The sequence below is a fragment of the Mytilus edulis genome, chromosome 2, assembly GCF_963676685.1.
Source record: "Mytilus edulis chromosome 2, xbMytEdul2.2, whole genome shotgun sequence".
NCBI classification, from domain to species: domain Eukaryota; kingdom Metazoa; phylum Mollusca; class Bivalvia; order Mytilida; family Mytilidae; genus Mytilus; species Mytilus edulis.
This window is the reverse complement of record NC_092345.1, coordinates 35,074,962-35,101,386: the sequence shown is the minus strand read 5'-3', so window position 1 is coordinate 35,101,386 and position 26,425 is coordinate 35,074,962. Positions and strand designations below refer to the sequence as shown.

The 26,425-nt window shown below is 29.8% G+C and overlaps 1 protein-coding gene across 1 annotated transcript in view; it reads left to right on the top strand.

Moving 5' to 3' along the window:
• The window catches only part of LOC139510831 (uncharacterized), a 125,904-nt gene that overhangs the window by 79,845 nt on the left and 19,634 nt on the right, over positions 1–26,425 (top strand). Inside the window, exons 54-76 of the mRNA XM_071297367.1 lie at positions 2,029–2,151; positions 2,492–2,623; positions 3,618–3,734; positions 4,332–4,598; positions 4,890–5,021; positions 5,565–5,690; positions 6,180–6,305; positions 6,758–6,889; positions 7,105–7,368; positions 7,771–7,884; positions 8,588–8,713; positions 9,307–9,441; positions 10,312–10,434; positions 10,746–11,000; positions 11,468–11,734; positions 12,262–12,525; positions 17,650–17,778; positions 20,526–20,561; positions 21,041–21,150; positions 21,806–21,876; positions 23,119–23,291; positions 23,835–23,940; positions 24,467–24,483. Coding sequence (XP_071153468.1) covers positions 2,029–2,151; positions 2,492–2,623; positions 3,618–3,734; positions 4,332–4,598; positions 4,890–5,021; positions 5,565–5,690; positions 6,180–6,305; positions 6,758–6,889; positions 7,105–7,368; positions 7,771–7,884; positions 8,588–8,713; positions 9,307–9,441; positions 10,312–10,434; positions 10,746–11,000; positions 11,468–11,734; positions 12,262–12,525; positions 17,650–17,778; positions 20,526–20,561; positions 21,041–21,150; positions 21,806–21,876; positions 23,119–23,291; positions 23,835–23,940; positions 24,467–24,483 — 3,345 coding nt within the window. The remainder of the gene's footprint in view (positions 1–2,028; positions 2,152–2,491; positions 2,624–3,617; positions 3,735–4,331; positions 4,599–4,889; positions 5,022–5,564; positions 5,691–6,179; positions 6,306–6,757; positions 6,890–7,104; positions 7,369–7,770; positions 7,885–8,587; positions 8,714–9,306; positions 9,442–10,311; positions 10,435–10,745; positions 11,001–11,467; positions 11,735–12,261; positions 12,526–17,649; positions 17,779–20,525; positions 20,562–21,040; positions 21,151–21,805; positions 21,877–23,118; positions 23,292–23,834; positions 23,941–24,466; positions 24,484–26,425) is intronic.

The window sequence follows — 26,425 nt, the reverse complement described above, 5'->3', positions numbered from 1 at the left end:
CCCCTATACCTCTAGCCAATGTAGAAAAGTAAACGCATAACAATACGCACATTAAAATTCAGTTCAAGAGAAGTCCGAGTCTGATGTCAGAAGATGTAACAAAATAAAATAAACAAAATGACAATTATACATAAATAACAACAGACTACTAGCAGTTAACTGACATGCCAGCTCCAGACTTCAATTAAACTGACTGAAAGATTATGATTTCATCATATGAACATCAGGCACAATCCTTCCCGTTAGGGGTTTAGTATCATACCATCATAACATATATGAGAAGAACATAACCCGTGTCATGCCAACAACTGGTTTTGGAATAAATGTGTTTAGTTCCGATGCAAATACCCTATAAGTGAATCAATATTAATGCCAAAATATGCAATCTTTAATGACCTGACAACAGTATCGTAACTATATCCCTTCTTAATAAGTCTATTCAAAGGTTTTGTTAGTTTTTGAGGTGAATACTGACACCTTTGTGCTTTATAAAGAATATTTCCATAAAAAAATTGGATGTGAAATACCTGAACGTATAAGAAGTCTGCATGTTGAGCTATATTTACGAATGATGTCCTTATACCGATGATTAAATTTAGTAAATGTTTTGACTAGTTTGTGATATCGAAAACCCTAGTGTAATAATTTTTCAGTGATACATAAATTTCTCTCGTTAAAATCTAAAACATTGTTACATACACGAGCGAATCGTACAAGTTGAGATAGATAAACACCGTAAGATGGTGACAAGGGAACGTCACCATCTAAAAATGGATAATTAACGATATGAAATGAAAAATCGTCTCTTTTATCATAAATTTTAGTATTCACCTTTCCGTTAGTGATATAGATATCAAGATCGAGGAAGGGGCAGTGGTCATTGTTAGTATTAGCTTTATTTAAAGTAAGTTCAACAGTATAAATTTCTTTAATATACATACTGAAGTCGTCATTATTGAGAGCCAAAAATTCATCCAAATATCTAAAAGTATTATTAAATTTGTTTATCAGATATTGTTTCGATGGGTCTTTGCTTATTTTTGTCATAAATTATAACTCATAGCAATACAAAAACAGGTCCGCAATAAGGGGTGCATAGTTAGTCCCCATTGGAATTCCAATAATCTGACGATATACGGAATCCCCAAAGCGAACAAAAATGTTATCAAGGGCATATATAGTATCAAAGCATGTCCAATTGAGATAGTTTTTTTGTTTCTTGCTACTAAAAAATGACCTAAAAGAGTTTGAACATATATATTCACATTCTGACTTTTTAAATGCCCATTCAATTAGGTGTGTGAATTTTTTCTTAATGAGAATGTGAGGCAATGTGGTATACAGGGTAGAAAAATCTAAACTTTGAACAGATTCAAAATCACCAATAAAAGCATGCAATTTATCAAGTACTTCCAACGAGTTCTTGACACTCCAAAAGTAATTAATTCCACTATTGTCGAAAGCCTTATTTGAACAATTTATTATCAGGTGTTTTATTGTACCAAGTGTGCTGGTAAGAAGAATAGACAATTTAGTAGTGGCACAATGGCTTGAAGACGAAATAAATCTATATTTGTAAGGTGTTTTGTGAAGCTTCGGAAGTTTATTTTAGGCTCAATCAAAATAAATGATGTTTAAAACATTTTTATGTTAAAGATTAAAAATAACCTCTGTGACTTTCCAAGCAGATGTTTCAGTCTGTAGTTCATGCAAAATAATGCATTGAGCTCCTACGGAAACTTGACTTTGGCAATTTTTCTTTTTAAAAAATGGATAGTAAAAAATAATAAACGGTATACAGTCCTATTCCAATAAACTACGTAAAAAAAGTGTTATGGTAAACACATTGACACAATTTGTCTTGACATGAGTATAAATTGATAAAATTTCAATGAATAATATGATATCCTATTTAAAAGTGTTTAGCAATACAGAAATGAGAACTGTTAATAATAAACATTAAAAGATCAAGTTGCACAATCAAGTTTAACCTGTAATACATTCTGATCATTTTAATTATATTTTCAGACATTGACGAATGCACCGAAAGGACAAGTGGCTGTGATCAAAATTGTGCTAATAGCGATGGAAGCTTTACATGTAGTTGTGTGTATGGATTTGAGCTGATAGCTGATGGTAAATGTAATCAAAGTAAGTGTAATTTAGAACCTAAGTCGCAACGTTAACCATAGTAGGAAGGTGTATTGAATACAGGTAATTGTGTTAGTCTAGTTTCCCATTTTGTTTATTATAATTTGAAAATGAAAATTGTATGTAATTTCAGCAGATGATTATCAAAAGTTGATTTATCGAAATTTTTGTGAAGGTAGCTATATGCTATAAGATTTGCGTACATTGTAAGGTAATATATTAACTCTATTGCATCCAATAATTTTTAATCAAATATGTTAATATATACTTCATTAAGTCATTATCCTGCTCGTCCAAGTCTTGTAATGACTGATTGTTTAATTTTCTATCTTTTTTACAGCAATATTTAATTTCTGTGCACTGCAGAATTTAACCTGTGAATATGGTTGTGATAATACTACAAATCCAGGAACATGGGAGTGCATATGTCAAGAAGGGTTTCTACTTGATAGAGCCAGTGGCCATTGTTCTAGTAAGTGTCAATTATATAAAATGTAAGATGTGGTACGATTGCCAATGAGAAAACTATCCACCAGAGACCTAATGACATAGATATGAGCCACTAGAGGTCATTATACAGTCTTCTGCAATTAACAAGATTCATAATGTTTAGTAAAAATAAATTAATAACAAAATAAACAGCATGACAAAGGGAGAAAATCAATTATCACAGATTATCAACTAATAACAACCACTGAATTACAGATTCTTGACTTGTTTAGTACACTAAAAAAATTCGATTTGCAAAAGCCACAATTAGAATAGCAGGATACAATTTTTGCTTTTTGATTGTAAAACAACAATATTTATATACCAGATTTGATATTGATATGTTTTACATACCTTATTCGGAAAGAACAACATACGCTGGCATATAGATATGTATATTTAAGAATTGAATGCTTCTTTTTGTAACTTCATTAGGGTTTGAAAGCGTTGACCGAAGTACATTTTGTATGAAGCGCGGTAGCGTTCCGCGCCTCATTCTAAAAATGTGTGCACAGTCAACGCTTTTACAACCCTATGAAGTTACAAAAAGAAGCATTCAATACTTATAATTACATTTTTTAGCTAGGATCATGAAAACAAGAATTTTATCATTTTTTTTGTTTTATTTACCTGTGCACTTTATTGTGGGACAACGTGTAATCATAAATGATAAGTTTTATTGTGTAATGCAATTGCTTAAGGAATAACATGTGATGTGCAGTTAGCCAATCAGAATACCGTATTATAATAAAAACATACATCTAATGTAATTATATATTGTTAAATATCATTGCACCTTATGTAATTATATATTGTTAAATATCATTGCACCTAATGTAATATACTTTTACATAATATTAAAATTCCTGTCATAAGTCAATACTCTAAAATTAAATTTTTCACACAGTAATATACAGCTTATGTGAAAAAATACATGTGGTAATCCTTCTCCAACAATAAAAAAATTTACATTTCAGATATAAATGAGTGTGATGCTAATGTATGTACACAGAACTGTGAGGATACTGTTGGTAGTTATATCTGTTCCTGTTATACAGGATTCAAATTAAATGCTGATAAAACATCTTGTTCAGGTAAAAATTATTAAAGAGTATTGCATGTAGTTGAATATTTGATTGGTATGATGCACATATTTTGCAACAATCTGTCTGTATTGAATATATATGAGTTTGATATCAATATGCTAGCTATCCTTCATGACATAAAGCCTTCAAAGACAAGAAAAGCAAAAAATCATTAAAATCCCTTTTCAATATTTTTGTTCGAAATATTATTGCCAATCACATAATTAAACAAAATAGTAAGTTTAAAAGAAATAGCTCTATTGGCATCTTTTAAGCCATTAAAAACAATCAGAGATACAGACTTGTCAAAAGACTTATAGAATGTTAATGATAATTCTTGTGTTTTTTCTTGTACAAAAAGATGAGTAATGATTGATATTTCATACCAGATTTAGATTTTTGGGGAAATTTGGATATAGGTACTGAAAAAAAAACAATTTATCTGCAAAAAAACAAAAAAAAAGCAAAATACCTGATACTTTGGTAGTCCAGCTAAATGAAAGGTAATGAGAATGAACAGTTTAAAAAGCAATACATTGATATAATATATAAGCATATACTGTTTTTGATTATGTGTATTAACAAGCTTGCTCTATCTTATGACAGCCTGTGTGAATCCATTTTATGGTGACAACTGTGCAAGTCAATGTAGCTGTGGACCTGGAGCTGACAGGTGTGATCCAAGTCGTGGATGTGTTTGTAACAGTGCCTGGTTTGGAAATAATTGTGAAGTTGATGTCAATGAATGTGTAGATAATCCAAGCATATGTATAAATGGCGACAAGACTTGTGTAAACGAAGATGGCGGCTATCAATGTAATTGTGGATCGGGGTACGAAAAAGTGTCTTCAGTTGACAGTGTTCTTTGTGCAGGTAAATATAAGTTGAAATAGGTACAGAAAAGTTTTTTATAATGTGTTTCATTAACACATATTGTAGAATGAGTCCAGTTTTTATTTTCATAGTTCAAAATTAATTTTCTTGTCAGACTAGGGAATAACTGATTTTTGAAGCAATTTCTAAATTAAATTAAAGAGAAAAAAAGGTGACAAACTTTATGATTAATGAAATTTGAGGTTCAATACTTTTATTGTTGTTCTATTTCATATAAATAAAGTTCGCCACCACAATGTTTAAAATTTATATCTTCATGCTTAATTTTAGATATAAATGAATGTAGTAGTGCAACAACAAACAATTGTTCAGCCACAGTTTCAACGTGTCAAAATACTGATGGTGGATATACCTGTAGATGTAACACTGGTTACCAAACAAGAAATCCATATGAATGTGAAGGTATGATCATATATGTAAAACATAAAATATTTAGAGAATAAATCCAATATATCTATACAGTTCATAGTGGAGATTCCTTAAGATCTAAGTTTTTGAAAGGTTCCATGTTTGAATGTTACATCATGCACACATTTGAGTTTATGGTTCAAATCAACAGGGGCTTATTTGTAAGTTGGACACCTAATAACGCACCAAAATATTTTTTGTGGCGTTAAAAACAAAACCTCTTTTTCATTGCTCTGCTTGTTAAACATACACCAATAAGAAACCAACCCAATGACAAAAATAACCCAAAAGACTTCTAGAGAGAAACATAGTTTTCAACAATTGACGGGTGTTTATATTTATACAGTATCTCAGACTCAAATCATCCAAAATCTATAAAATGCAGAAAAAATGAAAGATATTTTCCATTTCACTTAATTTTCAGAATGACAAAAATATTTAGATATGACATAAAGACAACCACTGGCAATGCTGTTTCTTTTTAACCTAGTTGGTAGTAATAGTTCTTCATCAAAATAAAACTTTGACATACTTTAGATGTAAACGAGTGCACAACAGAGTCTGACGATTGTGAACAAGACTGTGTCAATAATGTGGGAAGTTATAACTGTCGATGTTTCTTCGGTTATGAACTCAACACGGACAGAAAAACTTGTAAACAAGGTAGGTTGATAATGTTTGTATACGATAGAAGTTTCTGTTTATTAAAAAAGATTCTGTATATTAAATTAGTTCTGAATAATAGATAAGTTTCTGCAGTCGGTTTCACCAAAAAACTCACGGTTAAGATTGATCGTAAATCATGAACTATTCAGTATGCTTATGATATTTGCGAAACCGACTCCTGTATATTAAATTAGTTTCTATATTTTAAACTAGCCCTTACTTGCATGTCGAGACTTGATTACACAAAATATTATGTAACATTTGCAACATCTCTGCAATTGAATAATGCAGAATATTTCTATATTATTAATTATAGTGAACATTTAAAAAAAAATACTATAGATTCCATCTCAATATCTCTGATGCTTTTTACTGATAATTACTTTTAACCTTTTATTTTTTAGTTACATTTCTCTGATTAAAACTCTACTCTTCAAAGAATTTTTACAATTGATAAAAAATGAGGTATATGATTTCCATTTTTAGTGTCTAATCCATGTGGTACCCTGAGTCACCTGACCTGCAGTTATGCATGCAGACTAAAAGACGACACTGCATTTTGTTATTGTCAATCTGGATATGTACTTCATGCTGATAACCAGACTTGTACAGGTAAATCACTGTTAATTGGTTTTACTGTATATGATCAGTGTCATTTGATGGTCTCAGATATTAAACGCTGTGTTCATATAACATGTATAATAAAGGACTTTGTTGTGAACTAAAATCCAACCAAAGAGCAAGACAGCCTAAGGCCCCCAATGGGTCTTCAACCCACTAAGAAAAACATGCACCCAGAAGCTAACTTCAGCTGGCTCTTGAACAAAAATATAAACTGGTTCAGCAAAAATGGACGCCACAATGAACTCCAAACAAATACAAATGAACCAAAATTTAATAAAAAGATTTAAGACTATAATCAAAGTCTAGATGTTCCTAAATGTATGGAAATATGATAATATCCCATTATAATAATATGGAACAAAAATTGAATTGAATGTTCTATCTTTAAAATTTTACCACATCTTAACTTTAAGTGTTTATTTTGCATATTTTGTTTGTAGATATGAATGAATGTGCTGATGACAGTAAAAATCTGTGTACAGATAAGTCAACTTGCTCCAATATAGCAGGAAGTTTCAAATGTAGTTGTCCAATTGGTCAGTTTTTGGAGAATGACCAAAGAACTTGTTCAAGTAAGTACAAAATATTAAGTAAAGTTAAATCGTATCTTTTTTATTTTTTTTATTTGAATTAGATATGAATAACTGCTGTTGTTACAGTATTAAAACAATTGATCAATTGGCAGCATATTGAATTAAGTCATCAAAGTTGAACTAAAAATGGACAAATTGAATTAACGAATACATTTCCTGACTTATTGGTGGAATAATGTTTATGTACATTTCAGATTGTGATCAGTTTCACTGGGGTGATAACTGTAATAATACATGTAACTGTGGCGCTGGGGCAGAGAGGTGTAACAGAATTACTGGGTGTGTGTGTAAATCAGGATGGCAGGGGACACTTTGTGATGCTGATATCAATGAGTGTAGTGGTGGAGTCAACCCATGTGATACCTCTCTTAAACAAAGATGTGTCAACACACCTGGCTCATTTGTCTGCCAGTGTGTGACTGGTTATCAGAATGACACAGTCACAGGAACTTGTACTGGTAAATGAACAAAAATCCACGATTTTGATTTCAGTACTATTATTAAAATGTTTTTTTTCTATACTGTTAGATTTGAACCCCACAAAAAGGTCTTTTACAATAGTAATAAAGTTAATTAATCTTGAATAGAACCAAATAACATCAAACCATAAAACATCAACTAATACAATCTTTGTCAATCAAGTTTTTACTACATTATAAAATACATTAAATAAAGGGTTACTTTAAAAATTTAATTGTGACATGTCATCATGTTCATTTTTTTTGGCACAGAGACTTAGGTTTTTTAAACATGCAAAGAAAGAAAGAAGAAATTGAATCTAGTTTAAAATTCCAGAATAATTTCTTTTCTTTTTAATGGCTGGAGGGGTTTTAAGTAAAACCTGATTATTTTTTTTACAGATATAAATGAGTGTGCTAACAATCCATGTGATCAGTTATGTACTAATACAGACGGAAGCTATACATGTAGTTGTAGAACGGGCTTTACAAAAGATGCTAATGACAAATGTCAAGGTAATATTGATTTTTTAGTATTTTGTTGGAAAATTCCACATCAGTTTCCGCTATCACAATCTTTAATATATGCATTCTGTGTAATAATAAATGTATTTAAAATTTTGGTATTTAGCTGTATTTTGTCTCCGAATAACCTTAGTAGATCTGCTCCGAAAAAACTTTCAGTGTCAAGCAACAACCACTTTTTAATTGTGAAGTTTACAGGTACCTGTGTAATTTTATGTAATGACGGACAAATTTGCATACAAGTGTAAATACGTCTATTCTACTAGGATATATTCAGCAAAATGTTGTGTGATTTGCTATCAATGCTTTGAACCAAAAGAAAAAATCAACCAATGACTTGACATTATTTTCTTTAAGGGGGAAAACTATTTAATAGCTTATAGTCTTTTTGATTCTGAAATTGTAAATTAAAAAGTTGTATATATATTTTAGTTGCTTGTCACCTCTATTTGAATCAAATGACAACTTGATATACTAGCAGATAAAGTTAAAAAAAAATTGAAATAGATAAAATATTAAAATTGTTTATATTGGATGCTTAAATAGATCAACACAAAAGAGTAATTGAGTTAAAGAAAGAAATATATTAAGTTGCAACTTGGAAATAGCTGCCAAAATATATAAAAAGAACTTGAATTCAGTTATGTTTTAATGAACTTTCTTAAGATGAATAATGAGAAATCTTATTTTGTAGATATCAATGAATGTGACACAACTTTGAACAAGTGTGACCAGAACTGTCTTAATACTCCAGGAAGTTATAAATGTTCTTGTAATGATGGATACATACTCAGCCCAAAAGACCAGAGGACATGTGACAGTAAGTTTTTTGCCAGAAATCCTGAATTCCTGCTCCACCTAGTTAACTACAAAGTTGGAAATAAGAATTAACTCCCATTTCATATAATCCTAGTTGGAAATAAGAATTTACTCCCATTTCATATAATCCTTGTTGGAAATTAGAATTATCTCCCATTTCATATAATCCTAGTTGGAAATAAGAATTATCTCCCATTCATATAATCCTAGTTGGAAATAAGAATTATCTCCTTTTTCATATAATCCTAGTTGGAAATAAGAATTATCTCCCATTTCATATAATCCTAGTTAAAAATTAGAATTAACTCCCATTTCATGTAATTCTTTTTTCATGTCGGTTTTTAAAATAAAACATTGATTTAATTATCAGACTTATGTGTTTGGATAAATTTTACTGTTTTGAAATTTTTTACCCTTTTCTGGATACCAGTAAAGGATTATAAGATTTGTTATAATCCAATTTATCAAAAGATCACAAAGAGCTTTTAAATTTTATCAAGCACCAATCATGTATGAAGAAATCTAATAAAAGATTACAATAAATTTGTGTATGCATTGCAATATTTATATATGTATTTATTATTTAATTTACAGTAAAGACCGAATGTACCAATTTCAATTGTACCGCGCCAGCAACTTGTGCAGTCAAATTTGATGAAGCAGAATACTGTACATGTCCAACAGGATACAATCTAACCATGACTGATAATATTACTGGAATCTGTGAAAGTAGGTTTTTATGCCCCATATACGAAAGTATTATGTTTTCTTGTCTGTGCATCCGTTCATTCGTTTGTCCGTCTGTCCCGCTTCAGGTTAAAATATTTGGTCAATGTAGTTTTTGACGAAGTTGAAGTCCAATCGACTAGAAACTTTGACCCAAATTCACGTTCCAATGAACATAGAAAATGAAAGTACCAGTGGGGCATCCATGTACTATGGACACATTCTTGTTTTATATTTCCCATGATTAGTGATTTGAGACAGTTAAGATTTGCAAAATGTGCTCTATGGATATTACTGATAATATCTACATTATTGTTAAAACTTAATCCATCATTATGTTTATAAATTAGAATTACAATGGTTATGGTAAATTAGAATAAGCCTTATGAATAAAAGAAATGGTATATATCTTAATAAGACATCAACAAAAATAACCAATATATATCTAAAGGGCATTACACAGTCTTCAACAATAGATGCACCTTATAACATTTCTATATTTTCATTTTTTTTTAAATGCTACAGTCATGAAGTTTGCAAGACATGCAGGAACTCTGATAATATTAATGTCAATGAGTCTTTGGTTTCGATAAAACCCAGATATGCATAAATCACAATAAATGGTTCTTGTAATTCTAAATAAATCCCTTCACCAATTAAATTTTAATGATTACAGACAAAGATTAAAAGAAAAACTAATAATGATTCATTAAAATCTGAAAAAGTGTATTTCACCAGAAATTTCTATAACAGTAACTTTAATTTATAAATGACATAACTATTAAATATGTTAGACATTTTACAAGAAATGTCTATAATTCTATCTTTATTACTGACATAAATAAAGAAGGGTATATTTATTAAATATTTCAGACATAGACGAGTGCGAGCCAAGCAATCCATGTGCTGATATGTGTACTGATAAAACACCAGGATACGAATGCTCCTGTAACAAAAATGGTACAAAACTGGACAGCGATGAACAAAGTTGTACAGGTTGGTATTTTATTGTGTGTGTGGAGAGAAAATTAATGTTTCGTTTTTTTTGTTTAAACAATTCTAAATTAATACTCTCAATGTAGGAAAAAGGTTAAGAAATGGACAAATAAAAAGTAGTAAAACATTAATATCGTATTAAGTATACATTAAAATATTTTTTTTTACATTATAGTAATAAATGTAGTTTTAAAAAACTTGAATATTCATAAACATGATAAATGTGTAGGTCTGTGTGAAATAAAGACATACAAAACATTTCATGGTGTTGATATACACACTAAACTGAATTCAATATTTTATTTCAAAAGCTTGTGCTGAAGGAGAATGGGGACAGAACTGTGTTGAAAACTGTACATGTGTGACAGAAAACACCAATTATTGTAACAAAACAGATGGAAATTGTAATTGTAAAACTGGCTGGAAGGGAGATAACTGTGATACAGATATCAATGAATGTGACAACGCAACAATATGCCAGGCTAACTCATTGTGTGAAAACACCAATGGATCCTATGTTTGTATCTGTAATGAGGGTTATTATAACTCTGCAGATGTTTGTCAGGGTTAGTTTTTTAGAAATTGTCTTTTTATCTATGAGGCCCCTCATGGGGGTGTCCAAGTAATCACATAATTTTTAATTGTTTTTTTAACTAGATAATCAAATAAACAAAAATGCAGTTCTAGATTTTCAAATTATCAAATAATCGTGAAATATGTGGTCTGGTAATGAAATAATCACCATAAAAACTCCATGAGGAGGTTCATCTGTAACTGTTTTGTATTTCTCAACTTGACTTCAATTGTTTGGTTATATATTTATTTATTTCTGATATTGACTGGAAGACAGTAAATAATCTGCCAGATATTATATTGATAGAATAGAGAGTAATGGTAAAAAAGGGAATAGAGAAAATTGGCCTAAAAATTGAAAAAATACTGAAATGAAAACCTCCCAAACCATACCATCAGATAAGAGGGTAATAACATAGTATTTTTTTTTATTTCTGACCTTAAATCATTTCCTTTCCAGTATGTGGTTCTAACACATTTGGTAAAGACTGTGCACAGACCTGTAGCTGTGTTGTTACCAATACAGATTCCTGTAATAATGTTGATGGTAGTTGTACATGTAAAACTGGTTGGAAAGGAACCACCTGTTCTTCGGATGTTGATGAGTGTACAGTTACTCACTATATATGTAACACTACATCTTATTCTGAATGTAACAATTTAAATGGTACCCATGAATGCAATTGTGTTACTGGATACCAGAAAATAGCTGATGGAAGTTGCCAAGGTAGGCTGATATTTTTAAGTACTGTAAATTCAACAATTATTGCGTGCATTTATTATTGTGAATTTGTCATTTTAAACTAAAATGCGATTTTGATTTTTGAGATATTGAGCATGTTGAGTAATAATATCTGATTAATATTTTAAAAAAAATGCGAGTTTAACTTATTGAGATTATAACCCTGTATCATTTTTCACAATAATTTCTGAAAGTACAGCAGTATTATTGATGACCCTGTACTTGAACTTATGAGAAAAACTAATGTATAGTTACAAAATCAAATATCACATAAATCTTAATAATGTCCGATAAAATGGTTATTTTCTTCCAAGATGATTGTAATTTTATTTCATATGTTTTCGTGCCTAAGCTTAATATCAACTGTGTTTCATGCAAAATGCAATTGTTTGAAAAGCAGCATATATATATTTTAATTTTTCGATCATAGCTAACTAGGCATTTTATTTCCTTTCCTGTTTGTCTGTTCACATACCCCCACTTTTCAAGCATCATTTTAATGTCATTTTCAGAATGTGGCAGTGCAAACTATGGAGATAGCTGTTCTAAGGCCTGTACTTGTATTGTTGCCAATACAATGGACTGTAACAATGTTAATGGTAGTTGTACTTGTAAAAATGAATGGAAGGGAGCCAACTGTGACATGGACATAAACGAATGTGATGATGCAACAACTTGTGACGGCATTCCCTATTCAACTTGTCAAAATTCAGTTGGTTCTTACGATTGTGTCTGTAATGCTGGATATCAGAAAAATTCTTCTAATCTCTGTGATAGTAAGTTAATCAAATTGATGTAAACTGTTATAAGTTAAATTATTGCCACCTTTATCTGAAAAAAGGAAAGAAATGGATTTAATTTTTTCATCTCAATATCTCACGGATGAAGGTATTCTGAAAATTTAAGAAATAAATTATGGATAGTTATGTATTTTTTATTCAAATTCTATTTAAAACAAATGTATTTTTTATTCCAATTGTATTATAACAAAATTATCATGTATCAGTGTATAAAACATTTGTTACAACGTCTGCACAGCAAGAGACATCTAATATCATTACTTGAACAGAGTAGTTTTTAGATTTATTTTGTACAGTTTTATTGTACATCAGTTTTTAGGCAGTTAAGCTGCCTTATGCGAGCACCCTAAATTTGTGTTCTACTTAATAAATGCTGAAATACGTGCCATTGTCATCATCTAGCTGGATATTATGTTATTTATAACTAATTGGAAAGTTTTTTCATACTTTTAATTCTGGATTACAAAAAAATATGACCAGAAAATCTTAAATGATCGTCGAATCACCCAAAAGTTTTGAAATTGCACATAGGAAGTAGAACACATAATTAGGAATCCTTATGTAGTTTATTATCCCCTGAGCTTTTGGCTAAGATGTCAAAGAACAAATGTATGAAATATTTAATCGACGAAAATCTCTAAAGACAAGTAGTTTAGATTTCCCAAATGGCAAAAGTCGTAGGAATATCGTTTGTCGTCAATACGTAGTCAACTACGTCGTCAGTAGTCTATTACAATAAGTTCAACTGTTCATGCTGTTGGCGGCAATTTTAAATTAGAAGTCAACATTTTCGTATCTTTTCAATTTGGATAACTTCGCAAACCTTTTTACCAAAGTCTCAAAACTTATTTTCATCATAATTATTCACGACAGCGATATTCATTTTGTCCAAACGTTAGCTTAATACAGAAAATCGCCGACAAATAATACGCAAATTCGAGTAATATCCTATCTGACAAAAACATCATTGAAAACAAAATGGATGCCATAAGAAAGCAAATTACAATATCGGATCAGATTCCGGAAGCGGATAAGAGTAATTCCGGGTTTTGGCGACCAACTAAATTTTTTTCAGACAGATGACAAAATACATCTATGGTATAAACACTAGAATTGGAAACCAAAAGATATATGTAAAAGAAAGAAAAGCAGAAACTATTTTGTACAGAAACTCAACATTACTTTTTAACAAATTTTAATGTCTTAATCCAATACAAGGTGACAGCTGGGAACAGTATCTGATTTTCTAAAAAAAATATATGTTCCTGGTGACAGTATACATTTTCTTTATCAGTGATAAATGTTGGTAATGCATGTTAGATGCTTTTAAAGTGTAAAAATATTACTGCAATTTCAATGGGTGTTTTTTCTCAATTTTGATGGGTCAGTTAAAATAGCTGGAAGTTTTTTACTTTATTTTCACAAATAGTGCAACTAGATTATATGATACCTGAATGTAAGCAAATCATATGATGTATAGATGGAGTCTTTTGGTCCACTCTACTCCCTCCTGATGAATAACTTTGAAAAGGATGAGATCCCCACCCCTCAACCATATACATTTATGTATGGGACTATATAACTAATCAAATGAAATATAGGGGAAGTCCCTAGGGTCACCCACCCCCTCCTGTTTTAGAACTTGGAAACAGTCGAGATCCCCACCCCTAAACCATATATATTCGTGTATGGAACAATATGATAAATCAAATGAAATATAGGGGGAGTCCCGTGGGGTCACCCCACCCCTCCTGTTTGAGAACTTGGAAACGGTCGAGATCCCCATCCCTAAACCATATATACTCATGTATGGGACTACATGTATTTAACGAATCAAATGAAATATAGGGGGAGTCCCTGGGGGTCACCTCACCCTTCTGTATGCACTACAAAAGTCAAAAAGTCTGAAAAGACCAGTTTTTGTCTGAATTTGCATGAATTTTTACTCGACATTCCTAATTTGTGTGAATATTAAAAAAAAATACTTGACATATTATGAATTTGTCTTATAAGGTTCTTGATTTTTCTTGACAAGTGTCTTGACAGTATAAACATTGTCTTAAAATTTCTCGACACTTCCTGTATCATCTGATAAGAGTCTGCATTAGTCTCGACCAATTCTTGACTGTCTTAAATTTGTCTCTATCTGCCTTGACATATTCTTGACATTCTTAATAATGTCTGAATGTGTCGTGACATATTCTTGACATTCTAAATAATGTCTGAATATGTCTCGACACATTCATGACAGTCTTAAATATGTCTTGACACTATCTCAACAGTATAAATTTAGCCTGAAATGTGAACAGACTTATTCTACTCTGTTTATGACATTATATTGCTGTTATATACTCCTTTTTATCATGGCTAAACTAAAATTTGAAGAATCCAGGATTAATTTGGTACAGCGAGATACCCTTTTGGTTCAACTAAGTTTTAATACCCTGAGTAATCCTCCATGTAGTTTAATTTTGATTTATTTTTATTAAACGTTTAATAAATTGTTTTTACTTTGGAATATAAGTCGAAGTTACTGACAAACAGCATTGAGATTTTTGCAGTTCGCAAAACTGCCACTCTAATTTGCTTTACTATAAAATAGGTGACTTGAGGCAGTTTTAAAAACTGAAAATGTGTCTCCTTTGGACCCCATAATTCATCTTTTAGGTTTGTGTGGCTAAAACAAGAGGGGGGAGCTTTCGTGTAGGTCAAATTATTTGTTTTAATCCTGGGACAACCCAAAAACATTTTTTATTCAACTTTGAGTGTTGAATTTTATAATTTTTTTATCAAAAATAAATGTTTGTGAAAAGAAAAAAATGTTTATATCTATATTAGGCATGTCTGTTTGAGATCCATTTCATAAGACCAATGATTTCTATAGAAATCATTGATGGGACCCATTATGAATACATTTTTTTAAAATTATTCCCGGAGTAGATAATAATTTTCTTTTTATCTTTTGGAATTGTTCAATTTTTCATGTTAAAATAATTAACTTCATAATTTTGAAGAAGAAAATCCATTTTAATTCAATTTTTTTTTCATCAAAGTGATGATTTTCATTTTCATCTATCAACACACTTTTAAATTGTAGTGGCATGGTCGGTCAACTGATAAGTTGTAAGGCTGATTTTAGGTAAAGCAGTAATTTTATTTGACATTTGTGTATACTCTGGGGTGTGGAATACCTTTATTTTATGGGGAACAGCCTGTCCATGTGTAATACTTAATATATATTCCAACAGATGACATTACACAAAATTTTCTTCTGTTAAATGAATGATTTGTATATCATCATACTTTACTATCTATATAAACCACATTTTGGTACAATAATTGTTTACCATATTAAGATTGAACATTATGAACGTAGAATGAACTATGTCTACTAGAGACAGTATGATTGGTTTTAATCATTTAATTCATAAGACATAGGAATTAAAATTTGTAATTTAAAAACTCACATTTATTTAAATTGTTTTATATCAACACAACCACATTTAAATTATTTTATACATTAGATTCCATAGCTATATTTGCGTTTGTAAAAATATTTATATACCCAAATTTTCAATTATTTTACATTCCCAACTTTTATTTTTGTTGTAAGAAGTGTTATATAAAGGGAAATAAAGATTAAAGTTATATCATATTGGTCAAGATTTGTAAAACTCAGAACTGTCAAGTAAATTTAAGACACAATTCAAAATGTTCAGAATATGTCAAGCATTACTGAGAAAAAATAAGAATGACGAGAATATGTCGCGAAATATCAAGACAGTATTCAAATGTCAAGAATTTGTCAAGAAATTTTAAGACCATATTAAGAATGTCAAGAATATGTCGAGTAAAGTATGTACAAATTTGATATAAATGAAAATTTGTCAAGAAAATTTAAGACACAAGTCATACTTTTGGAGGATGTCGAGTAAAAGTTCATGCAAATTAAGACAAAAACTGGTCTTTTCAGACTTTTAGACTTTTGTAGTGATTAGAACCTGGAAACGGTCGAGATCCCCAATCCTAAACAATATATATTCATGTATGGGACAATATAACAAATCATATGAAATATAGGTGGAGTTCGTGGGGCCACTATACCCCTTCCTGTTTGAGAATTTGAAAACGGTCGAGATCCCCACCCTTGAGCCATATATATTCATGTACGGGACAATATAATAAATCAAATGAATTATAGTGGGAGTCCCTTGGGTCACTGTATATCCTCATGTTTGAGAACTTAAAAACAGTTGAGATCCTCACCCCATAACCATATATACTCATGTATGGGACTATATAACAAATCAAATGAAATATAGAGGGAGTCCTTGCTGTCACCACATCCCTCTTGTTTTGAGAATTTGGAAACAGGCGAGAAAAAATTGAAGCAATATTGCCAGTTTTTATAATTATGGTTGCCTTGATTTTTGGTTAACTGCCTACAGCGCTTACAGTGCTTTGATTATTTATTTTTTCATTAAGATTTATAAAAAATATTGAATAAATTGTCCAAGTGGTTCATTTTTTTAAACTGGCTATGCAGGCCTTGTCTCCAGTTTGTACTGTTTTTAAAATATTTTTGTGTTGTTTTATTGCATGGCATTGATGCAACCATGTGCACTTCTGCTATTTTAAATTTTTTTTCTTCTATTTTTGTTTATTCTGCTTATAATTTAACTATCAAACCTTAATAGTTATTAGTAATCTCGTTTGTAAAATGAATAATATTTGTACAAATGCTATCTATATGTGTATGGGATATCATATTTTGTTGGACTAAATATTTGATTGTAGAAAGTTTCATCTTAATCATCTATTTGGAATATTATGAATGGAAAAACTCTAGCCTCTTTGTACTTCATCAATGGGCAGAATGTAGGACCTCAAATAAACAGGAGTACTAATTGAAGCAAGTTGTTATATAGAATAAATTATGTAAATAATTATAATAAGAATAAAAAGATAATTATAAGAATAATTATTTTCACAGGCAATGAAGAAAACATACAGAATGTGTCAGATCTTTTTTTTAAACTTATTCTTTTACACATTATGACTTGCTAACAGTTCATGGCATCATTTAACTTTTTCTTGTAGACATTAATGAATGTGGTAGTAGTAGTTTGAACAACTGTACAGAAAATGCTTCCTGTTTTGATACGGATGGCAGTTTTGATTGTGTCTGTAACTCAGGGTACACTGGTCAAGGAGATGTAAATTGCACAGGTTAGTTTATCTTATGATATTTATATCATTTGCTACCATTATAATTTTCTTGTCAAGCTTGTCGATCTTATATGCCTAGTTTCCTTTAATCTTTTTTAAAATTCGTTTTGATTTTCACTTCGTTAGAGCATTTGATTAGTTTATTATGTAGATTGCAGCAGAGTGCACAGTTAGTTTTGCTTCGCCCCAAGAAATACATGAATTTCATATATATTTCACATCATATTTCTATAATTTGCTTTTGTAAATTTCTGTTTCAAAGGAAGTTGTAAATGTGTGAGACTATATGTATAGTCATATTTCAAATTAGTCAGTGTTGTTCATTGTTTGTGTTATTATATCATCTATAATAAACATAATTTTTACTGCTTTTATACTATTGTTGTAAGTGAGGTATTTTAAACATTTTATTAGAAAAATTACATTATCATTTGAATGAAATAGTTGTAAATACACAAATTGTAACAGTTGACAATATTTAGATTAAGCATAAAATTGTATTATACATGTATACTCAGTGAAGTTTTTTTTATACAGTACTACCTGTGACATTATCTTATTCATGGTGGCCATAAAAATTATGTCCACCATGGTAGCCCTATATGTCCATCATTATACCCCCTGTCGCTTAATTAATACACAAGGTATTAATCAAAAACTAGTCGAGGATGAAGGGAAATCATGACTGCATTTAAGTGTTAAAATTATATGACTTACAGGTCATGTGTCTCAGGTAAAATATACATGTATGTGTTTGTGAAATATAATTACTGTTATTATGACAAGAAAATTCAAAAATAAAATGAAATAATATTACTAGTTGAATAAAAAGCTGATTGTTATTTTTGATTTGACTCATGACTATTTGTTTTGACATTATGCCTTTTTAATTTATTTTTACATGTACTTTATGGTAAGTGAAGAATAAATGAATATCATCTTCTAATATAATGTAAACTTTCCCAATGTCTGCCTTTTTCTATTTAGAAAAGTTGTTTCTCAAATTAATTTTCTTATATCAAATTGATATATACATGTTATATTTAAATCATAGTAGATAGACTTATCTGCATTCAATACTGTTTTACAAATGTTAAAGATTGTCTTTAGAACTTATTCTAACTAAAATTTAGGCAAATCCTTATTTCTCTGTTGAATAAATATATTCAAAATATTCATTAATTCAACAAAATTTGATAAAATTTGTATTGTCATATAAACATATGGTATTTAGTTTGTGACAAAAAAAAAAACAAACAAAAAAAAACCAATTATAATGCAAAGAATTAACAATTCTATAAGAAATTAAAACACATGGATTGTTTTTTAGGTTTCTGCCCTCAGTTCTAATAATGACTATTTCATAAGGGAGCCAATATTTTCAACATACTCATGTTATAAAGATTTAGCATTTCTTTCACTTTTTGTTCTTGGGTAAGAGATTATATTATGAGAAGGTAAACAATTTTCAAATAGATTATCTCAAGTTGTTTTGTTAATTTTACAATTAAGGAAAGGAGTGGTCTTCATTGTCCAGCAAGTGGCACAGTATTGTCCACTATTTTCTACTTCTTAACTATGACCACTAACTCTCTATGTGACACATTTGAGAATACAGTTTTTACCAAAGTTTTTATTCTTAAATCTATTTTCAAAAATGTTCTTATGTTTTTCTTTAAATTGATTTTTCATCAAGGGTTTTAAAGTCTTAATTCATTCAAGTCCCTGAAATTGTTAACTTTATCTAAAATGCCTGGGTTTAGGGAAATATTTCCAAATGTATACCAAGAATATGTATCATACCAGTCCAGCACTTCCAACAATATAAATGTACACAGAAAAGAATGATTTAATTAATAGACAATTAAAGTGTAACCATCTTTATAAGTGTATTTTGTCAAATTTTGGCTTTTAACTGACAGATATTAGCCAAACTGAAGATGTCATATTTAAGTTCACACTTATATAAAAAGGCAAAGCAAGACAGTTTTTTTCTTTAAATATTTTTTTGGAACATAAGTCTCTTCAACATGTCCATTATGCATTTATCTTAACTCCTGATTTCAGATTTAAAAAAAAAAGATAGACAAAAATAGTTTTTTCCTTTTAAAACCGTATAATGATATAAGTAGTTTTCCTAAATAATAATAGATTTTATAAAACTTTATTATAAGAGGATTGATATTGTCTGATCATTTTATTTTGTTAAGAAACAAGCTCGCTAAAAATTACTACCTTCATGGTTTCTTTAAAAATATCATTTGCTTGATTATTAGTTATTTTTAATGATAATTCATTAAATAATGCAAATAAACAATTAAATACTATGAACATCATGTACATTAATTATTTTTTTTACTTTAAAAAAAAAAATTAAAGTCTGTTGTCTTTCAAATGCTAGTCAATAACTTATTTTTTGATATTTTTGTCTTTTTGCTTCTAAAGATTCTTACTAAGAAGGGTCCCCCCTGGATCCACCTTTGAGTCAACTCTACATTACCTTTGTCTTTCTTACATAGTTTATTCACCCTTGACCTCAGTTACATGGGTCATTGTTTATATTGAGTTTTTGTTTTACTATACAAATACCTGTATAAAAATGTAAAATTCATTCATAGTTAAGACATTATACAGCCAAGACATTCCAGTGTGTAACCTCATGTTAAAATTATGCTTAAAAATCTTCAAAATGAGACGATTGTCATTAATGTTTATAGATGTAACAAATTTGATGAATTCTATTTCAGTGAGTGTTCCAACAACAACATATACACCTGTATCTGGTAAGTTTTTTTTTCTTTTCTTTATATACATCTTAACAAAGTATTTATGTTTAACTCAAATGCTGATAGCTCCTTTGTTATATTGAAATGTAATTTGCAGAACACAAGTCGATATCAAGTAATAATCCAGTTCTCACTTGTTATGAACTTATAAGTAGTAGCACTTATCTCATTAAATAATTTTTAGTTTTTAAAAAATATTTGAAATTGTAAGATGGAACATGAGTTTTGTTTGATGTAAGTAATCACTTGTTCTCATCTAAAAAAAAAAGCTTGATTGATCTGGGGAATAGCATTCCTTATGTGATGTTACTTTATATCCTTTGTCAAAGTAAGACGTAAGCTTTCTTATGGTTTTCTAATTCCTGTACATCTTTGTCTCGCGCAGTCTTTTGAATTAAAAGTATTTCTATAATATCATATTATGTCAGAACAAATCAGATACTAATATTTTGATATTTATAAATCTTTTTTTATAGGTGAATTAAAAGTAGAAGTAATCCTGACTATAAATGTAACACCCAATGATAAAATAAACGATGAAAATTCTGCGTACTATCAAGAATTATTCAATGAGACTTTTATAGTGGTAAGTTCATAAACAAGTGCCCATGAATGTTGCATTTTTGTTTAAATGGGAAAATGGGAGTGTTTACATCGGTATAATCTTAAGTTATGTCTAAAAAGACAATTCCGAAACGGTAAAGGGAAATTAGAAAAATCAGAACTCAAAGACGACTACACCAATTAAGCGTAAAATGAATGATGGAACAATCAGAATTCAACAAACAAGATCTGTGTATTTACATTTAACAACAAGAATCACACTTCCAATAATCAGTGGTTTGAAAAGACATAGCAACATTAAATGCATAAATCTGATTTTCAGTTTAATTTTTAACATATGCAGTTTCTACATTTCCCTTTTAAAATAAACATGTTTCAAATAAATACTCTATTATTATGTGAAAATAATTTAAAATTATCTTCACACCATTCAGAATCAAACTCACAAACATTTTTAATGTAAAAATAACATTAGCCACATAAACATAAATTATGGTGAACATTTTGACGACCTTGGAATTACTGTCTAGACACATATGATACTAAATCATCTTGAAATAGAAATAACAAGGATCTCAACAGTTTTTATGAATTAAAATTGTAACATTGTAATTAATAAGCATAATTGATCTTGTTTTCAGTGTGTAAAAACATTTTTATTTTTGTTTATTTTTCAGTTGACAAATTACTACTCTAATTCAGCTGCAACAAAAAACAATTTCATTAAAATTGTCGTGTATAGAATAAGGTAGGAAAACTACACATATACATATGAACTTTATATTCCCTTTCCTATTAATTTGCAATTATGAGAAAGATACCAAAAACAAATGTCTTTATCAATCACAATATATGAAAAAAATAAATGACAATAGGAATCCTTAAGTAATCACGATCGTGAAAGGTCCCGGGGTCTTCTTTTATTGCATAGCATTAGTTCAGAAATGAAACGGACTCTCTATGAAGACATACTTCCTGTCTTTGTATATTTTGAATTTTCTTTTTATCTTGTTTGATTGAAGTCTGTTCAGATGGGTGAATAAACAATGTAAATACATCTTTACCAAGAATTCAGCAAATTTGTTGTTTTAATTCAAAGGTGTTTTCTAAATTTCTAAAAAAAAAATGTACTTGTTCTTGGGATCGGTGTGGTTTTTAGATAGTAGTTATCTCATCAACCATGTCATTCCTCTTAGCAGATGCTAAATAAATTATAAATTATATATAGTTGTGTAAATTGACATGGGTGAGAACATAACCACACCACTTCAGCAGAGACTAAGAATCAAATTCTTTCTGCATTCTATCTTTGAAACAGGGTTTCTTCCTTTATTTTAATTGAGCATAAAATAGTCTTTCATTTTATTTCAGTTCATTTATATCTTGAATTGATAAGGAATTTTATAAAAATGGCGGAAACCATTGGAATAACCCTTTGAGTTTCTATGGTCAAATTCATATTATTTCCTTGTAAAGTACCGCACACAATAAGAAATAATTGGTTAATTCTCAGAACCATTTGTATAAGGAATAAGTTTGCTAGTAATGAGAGGACCAATAATATGACCATAGTCTTCAAAAGATTTGCAAATAAAGGCAAAGTAGTAAACTGGTGTTCAAAAGTCATGAATTGATGAGCTCTGTAAGTAGAGAAAATGGATAACAAACTGTCTAGGTCTTCATGATCTAAATGTTTGACTGAATATAAAAAGTTTTTAAAATATTTTAAAAAAAATCTTGTACAGACAATTAAAGAACTGTTTATAGGATATAATTTATGATTAATTTAGAATAATGCCTTAGTTGTCCTCTCATTGAGTTGATCATACAATTGTGAACAAGGTTATCATATCATTTTATTTGTACGTCCTTGCTAGTAGATTAACCTCTTTATACCTCATAAATGCTACACCATGTTTCCTAATTTTCTGTATAAGTATGGAAGTTCTTGAAATTTGATCTTTAAGAATTATATTTAAAAAAATTTCAGCAAAGGAAGTTTAGTTGTGAATCATGCAGTCATAATGAATTCAACATCTACGACTGGGCAAAATCAAGTTGCTGCCGCCACTTATAATCTTGTAAATGGTGGTGCTACACTTACAATTGATAACCAAACAGCTGGTGCCAGTACGGCTGCTATTTATGCACCAGGAGGAAATGGTACTTCATTACTCATACTACTTTTATTTTTTTTATTCAAAGTCTCAGTCATTCTTTTAGATAAGATGATTAGATCAATTCTTCCTTTAATTTCCTTTTATCATTTTATTATAGAAATTAAGTGAATAAAGTAAATTGACACAATATGACTTGAAATTCTTTATTTCTTTGTTTAGGTATAAAAACTGAAAGACCTTAGATCAAAGAATTATTTAAATCTATAATAATTTTGAATTCAGGAAAATTGATACAAAAAAAATGTGATGACATGTTAGCCAACCATTAAAGTAACATTATAGCCATGTGAGCATGACCAAGGTAAATTTGACTATCTCTGATATTTCAGTATAAGCTAAATAATCCCCTTAGCAATGTTCACGTGAGCATGCCTCACCCTGTTTAGTTTGGTTAGTTATCATCATACATTTCTTGTCATTTTCCTGAATTCAAAATTATTCCAGATTTAACTAATTCCTTGTTTTAGTATGATTTTTTTATTTGTTTTGATGAATATATATTAATATTTTTGAATTGATCGTACAGCTACAGTTACAACATCTACAACTATTTGTGGCACATTCAATACATGGAACACATGTCCAACAGGTCAGGAATGTTCTATCGATGGTAATGGCGTACCCTATTGTGCGTAAGTAAACTTATATAATTTATTTATAATCTTTATTTCTGTTAAATAAAAGACTTTTTTTTCTTTTATTCTTTATGGTTCTTAAATAAAAAGTATTTACTAAATATGCATGAGGAAAAAAATCTAAAGTTAATTATGTTTTTTAACATCTCTGAAATTCAAAATTTTGAATAAGGCCTCACTGGTGATCCGACTAATAGAAGAAATATTCCAAATGACAGTAGAGAGTTCCATTGTAGATATTTTACAGATACACTCGTTATAAGGAAATCATTCTACTCTTTATAATGATAAATATTTCGTAAACCTATGTTTTACACAACCCTACTGAAATGACTTATTTTATCAATTTGTAATTTCTTTTTTCTGTTTCATGAAGAATTCTTGAAATAAATGTATTCTGAGGTTCGATTTTTTTTTTTTATTGCATGTTTGATCCAGTAATTAACAGTTATAATGTAGTTTTTGAGTTTTACAAATATGTACTATGAAGAAGTATTAAACACATCTTTATTTTTGTTTTTAGGCCAATTGAGAGTACAGGTAAGTTTTGATAACGGTGAATCATGCTAAAAAATATACCTTAATAATAGGATATAAAGTAGCTGCCAATAAACATATGATAGAAGTACAGAAATTGCTTAAAACTGGAAAATTTTCTCTTTATTATTTTGATACTGAAAAGTAGAATCACCAAAAACATTGCATCACTCGCAGCAAGCTTATGCATGTGTAAAATAAGAGTGAGAAGATTATCAAGGTGGCATTCAAAAATCTTTAGTGATATTGATACCAAACAGACATATAAAAAAAGAGAAACAAGTTATAACAACAATTCATGTTATAGTCTGGGTCTTGACAGTAACATACATTTTAGAAAAGTTCTCAGAAAATTAATTTTGCAATTCAAATAATTGTGACGAAAAAATTTAAGTCTGGGGACTTAAACTAACGTGTGTATTCTTTTGGTTGTGTTGTGTTGTTGGGTGTCAAGGTTTCACTCGTACACGGAACGACAAATGCCAAGTATACTCTTTGACAGGGTTACCCTTGAAATCTTCTGGTAGCGTGATTAAGGGAATCCTGGTCACATAAATAAATAAATGGGTCCTCCTGGTGTAGTCTGAACGAAGTCTTGTGAGTGAACATAAACACGAAGTCGAAAAAAAGTACAATACTGTATTATACAGTCCCTGTAACGTAAAAGTTAACACGTATTTCGTTCGGTTATCTTACGTACAGCGTTCGGTAATCGTTCGTATAGAGTTCGGTCATCGTTCGTACATCATTCGTATAGCGTCCGTACAACGTTCGGTCAGCGTTCGTTCATCGTTCGTTCATCGTATGGTAAATGTCATCGTTGATGGTTTTGTATAACGTATGGTTCATGGTTTCATTAATCGTTTATTTGTCGTATGGTTTATGGTATGGTTTAGCGTTTAGCGTTTCGTTTATTGTATGGTATGTGATATCGTTTAGCGTTTCATCAATCGTATGGTATATCGTTTTGTTAAACGTCTGATATACACGTATGTTAGGGTTTTATTTCAGAAAGTTATTTCAATTATTTATAGTTATGAGTTAAAGTGATTTAATATAAAAAGATGCGGGATAAAAAAAAATCATTAGTTTGGATTGGATTCAATCATTATGGAATATATATAAAACGAATGGGAAACGTTTCCTCCAATCACATTTTGACATGAATAACATTAGACCAAATACCGCGATATAAGTCAGGCTCTCTATGTCTCTCTCTCTCCTCCGCCAAACATTTCTTTGATCCAAATATTTCCTTGACACAATAAATTATGAAGAATATTCTATAAATGAGGCTTTATATGAAGTAAATGTTTCATATCTAAATGTATTAAAAAAAAAGCCAACACATCCATGCATGGTATTTGTTCTCAATGTGAGAGTCTGATATAAACCGAAAACTGCCAGGGGTATATAAAAATTCTTTGAAGATATCTATGGAACCAGCGTCGCTTGTGATTCCTGCTGTCGGTGTTAAAACTGTTTTTTTACTGTAAAAAGTGCTTAAGTCCATTATGAGTAAAATACAGAATTAAAAAATAACTCTACCTTTTTTATATTTCTTTATTTTAGAGGTAAGCTTCTGGTCAAGTTTCACTTATTCTGTCGCAAATCATTTACCTAAATAACCAATCAATTGTATTCTAAAAGAAATTGATTTGTTCTTTGTACGAATACATGAAATATTTCTCACTGGACGTTATGTTTGCAATCGATGATCAAATACAAATCTACAGTATTTATATGAAAGAGACTAAATAATATATTTTTTTATTATTATTCTACACATATTTGTAAAATCGAAATAATCAGTTCTACAAATGGGTGTTATTTAAAGACTTGACATTTTACAGTTATCACATGCATCCATGAAATTTGTTATCGACGCACCAAACTTTTCCCTTTCATCGTGCATAGCTCATTTTCCGATTCACTTAAGGTCTCT